The sequence below is a fragment of the Lutjanus erythropterus genome, chromosome 9 (assembly GCF_056507025.1).
Source record: "Lutjanus erythropterus isolate fLutEry1 chromosome 9, fLutEry1.hap2, whole genome shotgun sequence".
NCBI lineage: Eukaryota > Metazoa > Chordata > Actinopteri > Lutjaniformes > Lutjanidae > Lutjanus > Lutjanus erythropterus.
In genome coordinates, this window is record NC_139325.1 from 31,774,309 (window position 1) to 31,788,158 (window position 13,850).

General features: G+C 38.5%; 2 protein-coding genes across 2 annotated transcripts; both read right to left on the bottom strand.

Moving 5' to 3' along the window:
• Positions 1–1,667: 1,667 nt before the first annotated feature.
• apoc1 (apolipoprotein C-I) lies at positions 1,668–2,652 on the bottom strand. The gene is made up of 3 exons (XM_084725743.1): positions 2,562–2,652; positions 1,933–2,002; positions 1,668–1,824 (listed from the first exon to the last, which is right to left on the bottom strand). The coding sequence occupies exons 2-3, from the start codon at positions 1,985–1,987 to the stop codon at positions 1,682–1,684; spliced, it is 198 nt and encodes a 65-aa protein (XP_084581869.1). The 5' UTR covers positions 1,988–2,002; positions 2,562–2,652; the 3' UTR covers positions 1,668–1,681.
• Positions 2,653–11,365: 8,713 nt separating this feature from the next.
• On the bottom strand, positions 11,366–13,795 carry apoeb (apolipoprotein Eb). The gene is made up of 5 exons (XM_084727128.1): positions 13,706–13,795; positions 13,362–13,427; positions 12,939–13,092; positions 12,512–12,799; positions 11,366–12,417 (listed from the first exon to the last, which is right to left on the bottom strand). The coding sequence occupies exons 2-5, from the start codon at positions 13,402–13,404 to the stop codon at positions 12,069–12,071; spliced, it is 834 nt and encodes a 277-aa protein (XP_084583254.1). The 5' UTR covers positions 13,405–13,427; positions 13,706–13,795; the 3' UTR covers positions 11,366–12,068.
• Between the last annotated feature and the right edge of the window lie 55 nt (positions 13,796–13,850).

The following is a 13,850-nucleotide window of genomic DNA, read 5'->3' on the forward strand; positions in this document are numbered from 1 at the left end:
GAACATCAGCCATGTTGGCACTTGCCCTTTGGTACCAGCTATTAACACAAATAAACTATTATCTGTCAGATGGTACTGAATATTTCTTTGATGAAGTGATCAGCTTTAGAGCCCATTAATATTATACTGACCTGAGTATAAACTAATTAAAGTACTTTAAATCAATTTCAGTCACTGGTTGGTTATTTAATTTTATTTAATTAACTGATAAAGTTAAACAAGAAATACAGCATCAACAGGTCTCTGCAGCAACATTTTCCACATTCATTCTCAGCATTGGTCAGGTTTTTTTGTTTGTTTTTATTATCTACACATCCTGATTGGCGCCACAAAACTCAGTTGCACCTCTTTAAAATAACACTGATTGTCCTGATATTTAAGATTCTTGACTTGCAGTGCTTGTTTCTTTTTCTTTTCTCTTATTATGTTTGTTCTGACTATTATGCACCAAAATACCAAGGCAAATCTCATGTATAAAACCTACAATTAACCTAATTATGATTGCTTAATATGTATCTAGTAAGGAAATATGTTGGAACTTAAGCTTTCATTTAGATTTAATTTTCTGCTCGTACAATTGTAAAAATAAAACAATGAAATACTGTCTAAAGTTTATCTAAAAACATGAAATGTGAAATCCATGAGTTGTTTTACTTAGAAACTTCAACATGATCAGCAAAAGAGGGAACTACATCTAAATCTTGCAATATATCCTCGTTTTTTAATGATAATTAAGTCAGTTTAGAATTCAGTGAGATTTTAAAAACAGTTAGTAAGGAGATCAACTATTGATGAGGGTTTGCACGGGTGCTTGAATTTAATGTAATGTTTGCCAGGTTTGAAAAGTGCTTAGATTCTGGGGAGAAAAGGTGCTTGAAACTGCCTGAAATAGTAAATGCAATGCTTTTGTTTGCTTTTTAGATAAAATAGAGATAAAATCAGAAATGTCAGACATTAACCCAGCCAGGTTGGACACAAAGATCACCCAAATATGAAACTTTTCCTTTAATTTGTCACTCTATCGAATGATACCACAAAGCATAATTTTGGTTGTTCACCACATCATCATTTTATTTAATGTAAAGAGGAAGTGAAATAATGATTTTGAATGTAATTTACCACAACTATAAAGTGCTTGAAAAGTGTAAAAATGCACCTTAAAAAGTGCTTGAATTTGACTTTAGAAAGAGTGTTAACTCATTGTTAATACACTTGAATTCAGTACCGTAAGGACTTCATATTGAAATACTGACACTAACACAGGATTTATATAAAAACGTTTTTATTTTTAGATGTCTAATGCACAGATTACACTCAAATTATATTTAAAAAAAAAAAACAAAAAACATCCCTTTACAGAGAGGCAATGGAAGCATTTCGTCCGGTCATCAGGGCTATGTGTCACGGGATTTATGGAGGGAGGTCAGAGGTGAGGTCGGGGGTGGAGGTGAGGTTGGAGGGAGGCTGGGGACAGAAACATTTGTAGTTGTCTAGTTGGACCCGTCTGTAAAAGCGCTCTTCGTCTTCTCCCACAAATCTGCAAGCGTGGCCCTGAAGAAGAGAGAATAACCCAGTGATGAGTGTGTGTGAATATCTGTGAATTATTATTTTATTTTGTGTGTGTGTGTGTGTGTGTGTGTGTGTGTGTGTGTGTGTGTGTGTGTGTGTTGTTTTTTTTTTTTTACTTTGACGTGACTACAAAGTCGCTGTTTTGCACTCTTTCAAAGGTGGTCTTGGCGCCTTCAGCCAGGTTCGTTCCGATCTCGGTCATCCGGTCGCGGAACTCATTGAACCTCTGCTCCATGGTGGCGTCGTCCTGAGCCTCTGCGGGGGACAGAGACGGTCAGACAACACGGGAGAAGACAACAAAAAAACGCCGCGAGGCGCAGGGACGTCTTAACTGGGTGCGTCATGTCACCACATGACACCTACCTGCGTACGCGACCAAAGCCAGCATCAGCACGGCAACTGCAAGGAACAGTCTCATGTTGGCAGTGACTCTCTGAGGAGGAAGAACAGGGACAGTTTAACTTCATTTTAGTCACTTATCTTCTCTGTCTTTTTGTATTTTCTCCTTTTATTTTCTTTTGTTCTCTTGTCTTTTCTTTCTTCTGTCTTTTTTTCCTTTTCTTTTTATTTTTTCCTCTTCTCTTTTCTTTTTCTTTTGTTTAATTTTATTCTGATTTCTTTTCTTTTATCCTTTTGTTCTCTTTCCCCTTCTTTTCTTGTCTGTTTTTTTTTTTTTTTTTTTTTTTAAATACATTTTTTCTTTTTCGTTTTAAAAAGAGCCCCGTCAGCACCACAGAGACTGGACAGCTCCCCTCACCGGTTCCTTTCATTTCCAGCGGTCTCTGTGGTTGATTTTCCTCGGTTACCTTGTGTTTATCATGTCTGCTACTTTTAACATGCAGATATCAATATTTTTTAAAAAAAAGTCACCTCAAAACTTTTGGATAAACACAACACTTGAGGATAACTTGATGCCCGTTGTTTGTTGTTAGTTTTTGAAGTCAGTAACAGCGTCTGTCTTCAGTTCAGTTCAGATGAAATGTGAAACATACCTGTTTTCCGTCTGAGAAGAGAAAGATTCGAGCGTGTGGAGCTCTGCTGTGTGTGTTCCTCTTTATAAGCTGTTCGCTTTTCGGTGGGTGACGCAAACCAGCAGCCTTCAGTCAACAACATGTACACGTGGTGACCTTGCGGTGCCACTGACCCCCGTTGTTGACCAACAGCACCGATTTGATTGCATTAATAAAAGATACTGACTGTGATAAACACGCCACTAAAACAAACCTCTGAAGACCGGAGTTCACTGTCTAATTACATCACGCTGCAAGAGTGTGTGATGATCAGATGAGTAACTAATTACAAATACTCAAATTACTGTAATCAATTGGGGTACTTGTACTTTTATGAGTAGATTTACAAGTCTATACTTTTATGCCTTACAAGTTGTAATGTACCTGGTTACTTCTAACATCATGGGTGAGTATTGAGTACAATTTGAAGGAATATTCAAATCTTTCATCTGCATTTTAACAGCCAATCAGGTGATCTGATCACAAACGGACCAATGCAAACTTGGACATATGGACGAAAAACAAAACAAAACGCTGCAGCAGCACAAGTTTGGAGGAAGGATGCTAACGATTAATCTTTAAACAATTAATTTCCGTTAAGAATTTAACCAATTAAGAATCGTATTCATGGATATTTAATCAATAGCTCATGTGACATTGTTTTGTCTGGATCTGGATCTATTTGTTGAGTTGAAAGGGACGAAAATTTAACTTAAAATGAGAAAAAAAAAAGAAAAGAAAATGAGAAAAATATGTTTTTATCTAATAAATTATCAATGATTAATCAATTGTTGGTATTTCACTCCAGTAAAACGCACAAAGTTTGCAAACCTAGTTTGGAGAGGAGACGAGAACATCAACAGTTTAAAGTAAATAATACTAATTGATTAATATTTTAACAATGTAGTAGTACTTGTACTTGAGTACAAATTTTCAATACTCTTTCCATCACTGCTTCCAGACAGGGTTTTCTTGTTTCAAGTTTGTTCTCAAAAATGCAGTTTTAGTTTTTCTTAGATTCAGCATTATCTTATTATTATTATTATTATTATTATTATTATTATTATTATTATTATTATTATTATTATTATTATTTAAGATAACAAAGAGAACAGTAAATGGATAAATTAACAATGAGATTTAGAAGGAAAATATATAGAAATTCTGAGAATTTTTTTTTTTTATCATTATTATTATTATTATTATTTTTTACTTTAGTTGTTCTTTTAATATGTAATATTTTCATTCAGATGCCAGCCTGGTGATGATGTCGGGGGCAGAGGAATGTAACTAATTACATTTACTAAGATACTACACTGTAGGCTAGTACTTTCATTGAGTTTCTTGATTTGATTGGCATGTTAGACCCAGTGTTTCAAGAGAGGGACGAGTAAAATCAGGCAGTTAAATCAATACGAAAATTACCCGTTGGCATTAAAATGGGGTGCTGGAGTTAAAACATTCTTTTCAAAAGATTAGTTTTGAGAAATGATTTAAAAGGAATTTACTGATTCAGAAAGCCGCTTTATGGTTCCGGCTTCTCAAGTGTTAGGATTTCCTGTGTTTCCTTTTGATTATTCTAATTTATTTTTTAATAAAGCATTTGAACTGTTGGATAGACAGAACAAAGTGTTGTGAAGGTGTCTCTTTAGGCTCTGGGCAATTATGACAGTATTTCTCACTATTTTCAGAATTTTTGGTCAATTCATAAGTCAAGAAACATTTGCCAGATTAATCCATAATGAAAATATTCAGTCCAACACTACAATAAAACAATCAAATCCTGCTTTTATATAATGCCTGACTAATAATAATCTAATGATGTAACAGTCACAGGGATCAGACTTTATCCCTCAGCAACAATGGTGTCAGTAGATAAGGTGAGACGTGTTGCAGGAGGAACATGGATCAGCACTGATAACATTATAGACATGAGATATTTGGAAGCTCCTTTGGACCTGAAGTGTTGACGAGACAGACTCCGTGTCAAACAGTATTACATTTATTGGTTATCAAGATTTTAATATGAAGTCACTGGACTGACAGATCTGACTGCCAAGTTTGTGAGCGTGATGCATATTCTTCATATCATGTAGATTTCCCATTATATTACATTTCTTTTGGTCCTATTTGTTTTCTATACTATAATACTGATATTTTAACAGTTTTTTTTTTTTTTTACTTATTGCATACTTAATACCTCTACTGTGTGAGAAATATTCAGATATTTTACTTTTTACTTCTTTACTTAAGTTAAAAACCACTCTATAAAAGTTCTGCATTCAAAGTTTTACCTAAGTATCAAAAGTGAAAGTACTCACCATGCAGAATGGTCAGTGTCAGGCCTATATCATTGTATTGGATGTTGATGTATTAACATGAAAGCAACTCTTTAATATTGTATTTAGTCAAAGTGGAGGTAACTGAGAGGATTTGTCTTAAGTAAAACCCTCCGTGTATAATTTTTAGTTTTGAAAATAATAATATCACTATAAATTACAGCTAAAAATGCCAACCCTATTTCTTCTCTTGTTGTTCCAACTTCAATTTTGAAAACCAGTGGTTTAAGATACGACAAGCCATTAAAATTATTAATATTTTTGTATGCAAACATTGATCAGAAAACAGTAACTATGGCAGTAAAATAAATATAGCGGAGTAAAAAGAACAAAAGGCTTTCCTGCTAATTGAAATACTCAAGTAAAGCAGGAATATGAAATTTTATAGTACTTGAGCATTTCTGCCTATACTTTGCACTCTTATCCCTTAGTTACATTTTAAAAATAATGTGCATTATTCTTTTTTCTTCATGCATTATTCCAAAAGTTGCAGCTTAAATACTTAATGTTCGCTTGTGTAATTTGTTTATGGGACAGAAGTCACTGATAGCTTGCAACCTCAACCAGACTGCCTCTCTGCAATGTGCTCCTCTATTTTGGTGTACTTTTCCATTTCATTGCCTCATTTGATGTCTCCGTTATCCAGACCTTCCCTTTTTTAAGGAGGGAAGTGAGTCAGACGGGGCCTTATGTGGTCCATCTCTTAAGTTAGCATGCAACAGAAAAACAGTACAGTCAGTTGAACTGCAGTAACCCCTCATTACAAGTGTGACCTTAGCCAGAGCCAGGAAGTCTGTGTCTGACTGTTTGAAGGCTTCATCGCTGTTTAATGTATCTGTTTTCACGCCGAGCAGTCTGCTGCAGAGGGCCAAATGCCCATTTGTTGCTGATGACTTGGTCTTTAAGGTGATATCGCTGTGATGAATAGCCCACAATTGAGTTAAATGGGCCTTCACATGCCAAAACATTCACACATTAGCTCTGAAAGACCAAATCTCCATCTCTTTTGTCATGGAGTGGCCAGTGCAGGGTTTATGTATGAGCTTGTGCTTGCGTGCATATAAGCTCCTCTTGAATAATTGTAGGAGGCATAGGGCGTGAAAGTGCATGCCTTGCGTGCTCCCAATTTGCAATAACAAGCTTACAAAAAGGCTGTTTTTGTGTTTGGCCAAGTGCCCCTGTGGTGACTGAAGATGTGTGCCAGCTCTGAAGGGGAGGGGGAGGATGGAGAGAGGAGGGGGGGTGTATTAGGAGGTAAAATCTCTGCAGGGGTGTTTTCGGAGGGGTAACTAGCAGTCATGGGCTAGCTAGCACCTGCTAGTTTGCTGGGAGTTTTTTTTTTTTTGTGGTTGTTGCTGGGCAGTGCTCAGAGTACAGACACCCTATAGGAGCAGACGGAGCAGAAGTGCTGAATTGGCAGGATGTTTGTGGTTTTCCTGTTTTTACCATCCATGACTGTTCCTGACAACAATGAACGGTTTAATGAAGGAGTTTCACTTCTCTGTTAAAGGGGAGGGTTTCTACATAAACACCGGTTCCTGAAAGGAATGATATCACAGGGGACAAACACGAGTCATGGTGTTAGTCACTCTTTCACTTTACATGCAATGCCCTTTAACACAGATAGAAAAGATAAACATGTTTTTAAGATGTTTTGTTGAGAAACGAAACAGCTTAAGTTAATAAATGAAAGATTTTCAGACATACCAATGGACTGTAAACTATATGTTACTCTGCATATATATCTATACTATTAAAAACACTCTTAAAGATTTTTTAGGCATTTTGCCTTTATTTCTGATAGACTACAGTAGGGAGTTAAAGGGCCAGTGCTTAGGATTTAGTGGCATCTAGTCTGCAGCAAGCTCGCATATTGCAAACACCTTGCCTACAGTGGCCACAAAACTCACAAGACCATGTCTAGAGTCAGTGTTTGGTTTGTCCGTTCTGGGCTGCTGTAGAAACATGCAGGGCCGGTTCCAGAACAAAATGACTGGCGGTGCATCTTGAATTAGTGTGGATGCAGTGGTATCTAAAGAGAGGACCAACGACAGCAGTGAAAAATAGTTGGTGATTATGCTGGACAACAACTTGAAAAAGTTGTAATCAGTCTTAAGTGAATAGAGCTTGTTGTTCCCTTTTGGCAACAGTTTGCTTCAGTCAGAGTGGCAGAGCGGATATGTTGATAAATCTGATGCCTCTGAGATGTGCGGTGAATTAACAATCAAAAGGCTGCTATAGTATAACCATACAGACCTCTACGGTAGACTGGTTGGTTATAAAATTCTGTTTTTTATGAAGCAGACATCTGATTACTAGGGCTCAAAGTAGGTATGGATGTTTTTCTGTTGTGTGAACATAAATTACTAAAGTATGTGACCATGTCTGATTAGAGTTATTGCTAAAATAATATCGGTCTGAAGTAATCCTCACCAAATTAACTAATTTATTTATCCACTGTTGTAGCCTCCTGATGGAACATCACGCTCCATCTGTCTTTGGCTGCACATTTGTGGTGATGTGTGTTCATGTTGTGACCCTGAATCATCAAGACATCTCCCGAGGTAAAACTCGCATTTGCTGAGCTGTCAGGTTTAACTGTGACCGGCACAGCTGTTTCAGAGCTATGAGACCACTGATGTGACTGGTTGTTAGAGAATTTAATTGAATGATTTAATGACATTATATCCTTTTGCACACTGTGCTGCTGCACATACATGAACAAAAATAAAAGGTACGCATGGACAGTCTGTGCACCTAAGACCTAACACTCTGCCCTTTGCATTTAATATTCAGATTTCAACTGAGGGTGGAAAATATTTAATTGAAGGTGCAATTCATGCTTTTATGCCCTCGTAGAACTGAGCCTGAAAACATGGCGGTGCAACATGGTGGCCTCTGGAAGAAGCCCGTACCTTCTGCTCATTCTAAGGTAACAAAAGCACCATTCTTTTTTTCAGGTGATTATACACTACTTAAACCTTTCTTTGTGGTTATGGGACCTTAGAATGAGCTCTTTATTTCTACAGGGGCTGCGAGTCCTCTTCCACAGAGGCCGCCATCTCACACAACCACAGTACCCTGGATCGGACAAACTAAACACGGCTCTAAATACCCTTTTAAATGCTTTTTGTGTTTTGCACGAGTTTTGCATCCAATGTAGGTTCACTTCACTTGGAAGTGAAGAGTAAGACATGATATTTACGATAAGGAAACTCACCAATAGATGCCACTAAATCCTATGCACTGCCCCTTTAATGGCATATTGCAAGCATCAATCATTTTGTATAAATTTTCAGGTTGTCACTTTATGTGACATTTTTATCTGAATTATGAACAAATCTGTTCTGTTCTTGAAGCTCACAGAGTTCGTGTTTCTTTATGAGCCAAATGTAGGTTAGTTTACTTTATCTTCCAAAAAAGAAAACACAGCTGCATCTTTGTGCAGCATGGATTCAAGTGCAGGGGTCAGAGAGGAAAAGAGGAGACGAGATGAACAGGGGACAAATGGTGGCCTCTACTGGCCTCTGCTCTGCACTTCAAAGGAAAAATCCTGCTGAGTTTAATAAGCATAACAATTTATACTTTTTTTTTTCATTGGAAAAGTGAGTGATCTGAGTTTAGGACAATCATGACTATCTTTTCCCCCTGAGGCAGGTCAAGATGTCCCAATTTTTGACTTATATCCTTTGAAACTAGTGTAATTTAACTGAATCCACTATAGATTACTGATATTTCTGTTTGGGGGCAGATATTTCCTAATGCTTGAAAGAAAAAAGAAAATTTAGAAAGACATATACTGAAAATGGTCTATAGATTTGTTTCAGCATTCAAACATTTACATAATATTTGACTGAAGAGACAGGAGTAAGACAACAAATGGTCCCCTGACAAAGATAATCACTGCAGTTCAATGATATGCATCTAAACCACCAGGCCACCAGGGATGCATGCTGTATATCTGCATGTGGGGGCACTGCCTTCAAACAGCATCTGTACGTGTGCAGATACACAACTTTTAATAAGAGATGAGCCAAGATAAAGGTAGAAATGTTACTGTCACCGTAAAGAGAATTCAATCAGGGGCACAGCATGTTCCCAAATGCCTGCTGGGATCAAGAGAAAGGAATCTGGGAACAGATCTTAACAAGTCTGGACTAGAAAAACGGTTAGACCAAGGACGGCGTGTGGGGGGTGGTGGCTATGTCAGGAGAGCAAATGGTGAAAGGGAGAGGACTGGGGTGGAGTACAGGTACAGAGAGAAACACACTGAGAACAACCAAACTGACATGACTGCACACTAAATGCACTTTATGTGCACTATGTAGCACCTTTGTCCCTGAGTAACGTAGTGTCATTTCACTATGTAGTAACTGTATATGATTGAAATACGTTACTTACGTAGAGTTTTCAGGTATCTGTACATTACTTGAGTAAACTTTTTAAACTTTCTACTTTTACTCCCTTCCCAAAATCAAGACTTATTCGCACCTAAATGGATGGCACAGTAACATGATTCCTTGATGTATCCATCAGTGCATATCACACAAAACAGATGTGACAAAACGAAAACCACGTAAAACATGAAACAAGACAAAACAAAGTAATAAGTAAGTAAAGTAAAACACGCAACAAACTGAAAATGAGGAAGACTTAAGATGGAAATCATGTAAGACGCAGCAAGATGAAAATGACGAGGATGTAACAAGAGGAAAACAACGTAAAACATGCAAAAAGATGAAAATAACGTAAGAAAATTTAAGAGGACTAAAATGACATAAAGATTTAACGACACCAAGATGACGCAAAACACATAACAAGAAGAAAACAGAAAACAAGCAAGAAGATAAAAATAACATAAAATTAGCAACAAGATGAAAACAATGATGATATAACAGGACGAAAATTATGGAAAACACATAACCAGGTGACAACAACAAAGACGCAACAAGTCTAAAACCATGTAAAAAATATAACAAGATATGACAAGACGAAAACAAAATAAAACACATAACAAGATGAAAACATCATAAAACTTAACAAGATGAAGATGAACATGATGAGACTTAAATGACGTAAAATATGTAACAAGATGAAAACAATGTAAAACGTAACAAGAAAAGAACAACATAAAACTTGTAACAAGATGAAAATGACAACAATGTAATGGGACAAATGGCATAGAAAACATAACAAGACAAAAATTACGTAAAATACATAACAAGATGAAAACAACAAGGACGTAACAAGAAGACAGCCGTGTAAAAAATGTCATGAAAACAACTTAAAAAGATGTAACAACTAAACAACTACAATGACACTAAAGATGTAAGAAGACAGAAATTATGTAAAACACATAAAAAGATGAAGAAGTTACAAAACTAAAACAACTCAAACCATGTAACAAGATGGAAAACGACGAAGAGGTAACAAGACAAAAATTACGTAACATGTAATAAGATGAAACAGACAGAGAGGGAGACTCAGCCACGGACAAAAGGTGAGGTTCAGTTAGTTTTTACAAAGAAGCAGCTTATAGTAATGTCCTTCAGAGGGCGACTTTTTACTTTTATACTTTGAGTACATTTCAGAGCCTGTACTTTTTCACTTAAAGTTGAATAAAGAAGTTGAATCAGTACTTCTACTTCTTTTTTACACAAGAATCTGTGCTTCTCCTTGAGTAAAGAATTCGTTCTTTTGCCATCTCGGTGCATATGCACACACTTTTTGGAACTGAAAATCTATCGAAGGACAAAACCACATTACTTCTGCTTATGTACATTTTTTGTGCTTTTTATCTCACACTTTCTTTGGAAATGTGCATTTTTCGTTGCAGTGGTCGTCTTTTTTCCATCTTTAGTTTGGCAACGAAAATGTCAGTTTCCCATGGCAATCAAGCTGTTTTGAACTGAGCTGAGAGAGACGGCAAAGAATAACTTTAAGATTAATTATCCCCCCAGGATCAGTACATTTAAGACACGAAGAGAAGGAGAGGAGGGCCCCTGTGTTACTGTAGTGTGTCAGAGGGTGTTTGAAAAAGTGCTTCAGATAAATTCCCTTATATAATTATCCCCCGCAGCCTTATGTAATAACATGATGGGTGAGTTTTTTGAGGGTTGAAGCACTGGGGGGCTTCATTAGAGGTTGTTCAGGATGTTAATCTTCACAATAATCTACATTTAGTGACAGCCCTTAAGACTTATTTTAACCAATATATTTCTAAGAACAAAACCACTTTGTTCTGATTCTATATGTTTTGTAAGTGTATTTCTTTTGAATTGAAATGTCTACAGCTTAATAGTCAAACTGCTATTGAGACTAGAAAGCACAATAAAGGATCTCCAACAGCTTTGTGGACTCTGCTTGTTAGTGTAACTGAATCTGATCTTAAATAATAGATTACTCTTTAATGTTTGATCAGAGAAAACAAACAGCGGAGACAGAACATCTTTTCTAGGTTCTTTATTCACTCAGCACTGGTCAGCACACAGGCGGTGCACTTTACAGTGAGCAGCATGGTGGGCATATGACATGTGAAACACAAGGGACACTGGTCAGAGTGAGGAACACACAGGCAGCGTTGCACTTTTCTCACTGATTGTCATAATTGCATCGAGTCACTTTACATTCCACTTCTCTGTAAGAAATGCCGACGACACAGAAGGACACCCTAGTGGTTCGGTACAGAAAAATTCAGTGCATTTATTGAAATGAAAGACACTCGTGTTTGGTGTATTTAGGGGTGTAACGGCCTGGACTCCCTGCCTATGAGGCTCAAACTCAGCAGTTATATTTACAACCAAACGAAATGTAGGAAACTCAAGACAAAAACCTGGGGGGGGATAGGCAGCTAGAACAGTTAATTCAAAGTAGAAAAGCAAAGCATATTACAAATAATTGTCTCCTGTTTGTGTATTAAAACGCTGTTCTCGACTGGGGTGCTTGTGTTCACCGATGAGGAGGTTGATAAGAGCAGAAATTTCATGCTTCATCTTATCAACCCCCTCACCCTGAACAATGGTGCATCCAGTTGAAGATATCATTTGTAACTCTCAACTCCCCCCTTTTCCTCCTCCATACCAGGGTATTAAGGTACAAACAACGGACCAGCAACCATCTAAACCCCTCAAACAACCCTCAGAGTCTTTGTTTAGGCAGCGGCGGCGGTCTCCTTGACCTTGTCAACGATGCTCTCGAGCTGCTCACGGATCTTGGTGGCGTAGGGGGAGAACATCTCAGTCAGCTCGTCCATCTTGCCCTCCAGGGAGGTACGCAGCTCCTGGGCGGTGGCCTCCATCTGGGTCCTGATGCCCTGAGCCTGGGTCTCCAGCTGCTCGCTCAAGCCCTCGGCCTGGCTCCTCAGCAGGCTGGAGATGTCACTCAGCTTCTTGGTGGCGGTGTCGGTGGCCTGCTGGACGAAGGGCTCGACCTGCTCCCTGGCGGAATCCAGGTTCTGGGTGGCGCGGGACTGGAGCTCGCCCAGGTAGGTGGCCACGGTGCTGGAGTTAGAAGAAGAGAAGAAGGAGACATTTAGGTTTCATATAAACAAAGATTTAAAAGAGTTAAAACTGTTGAAGCCTCCACTTCACTTACTTGCGGATCTCCTCGGTGTCCTTGTTCAGGCGCTTCCTCAGCTTGTTGGTGTAGGTGCTGATGCGGCCGCGGACGTCATCGGTGTTCTGCTCCATCATGGTCTTGAGCTCGCCCAGGTACTCGGTGCTGCGCTCCTTGGCGTCCACCATGTCTGTCTGGAGCTTGCTGACCAGCAGCTGCAGGTCCTCGGCCAGCTGGTTGCTGGATGTCTCGGTGTAGGGCCTCAGTTTGGTCTGGATGTCGTCTCTGTAGGTTGCCAGCTCTGCCATGGTGTCAGTGATCAGAGTGCTGAAGAAGAAGAATATTTGGTTCAGATATTTGGTTTGTATGTGCAAGATCTTGAACACAGATGAGTATTCTGGAAGAACTTGAACTGTGCTTAATAATAAGTCTTATTTTAGTAATTTAATAATAATAATTGACTTACTCTAGCTCCCTGCTGAGCTGAGAGGCCTTCAGGTCCTGGACAACTCCATCAGCTTTCACGTTCAGCTCAGAGATATACTGCCAGAAACGATCTACGCTGTCCTCCCAGCGGTTTGGGGTGGCATCAGCCTGGCGCACAGCACGGGCATTGCAGCCTGTAATGGACACATGTATAAAGCTTAGATAAATATACAAGCATTAAAGGCATAATATGCAACATTTTCAGCTAAAAAGAGCACAGAAACTAACCCCTGCTTTATTTTGTTATGCTCTGGACGCTTTACCGACCCAAAATGTCTGCATTTGATGTTGTTGGAATGAGACAATCAACTATCTTACAAATCTGACAAATCCTGCTGATTCTAACTTTAAGTACAACAAAAAAAAATGCTGTTAGTAAACCTTAGATCAGCAGTGTACTTACCAGTGATGACTGCCAAAGCAAGGATCAGAGCTACAGCCTGCATGGTTGTTGGATGGACAGATACACCTGTGGATTAAAGAGAAACGGTGAGCATTTGACAATATAGTGTAAACAGAAGCAAAAGAGTTTCCCAGGAGATATTTACTTATTTAAAAAAAAAAAAAAAAAGAAAGAAATACTATTTTAGATAGGAATGTCTTAAGGAAAATCTATTTTCAGAAAAACATGGCTATTCACAGCCTATACTTAAGCGTTTAAAAGCAGACAAAGCAGAAAGTACTTTCTACAAGTTAGTATAAAGTTAGAAGACATGAGGTGTCTCCTTTGCAAGTCCATCCACTCACCTGAGAGGTTGAGCTTCCTCCGTGCTCCCTGCACGGTGACTGAGGGCTTTTATACAGTCCCAGGAGGCTGCTGCTCGGAGGGGAGGAGGAGGAGGAGGAGGAGGAGGAGAGGAGGAGGAGGAGGAGAGGGAGGGAGGGAGGGGAG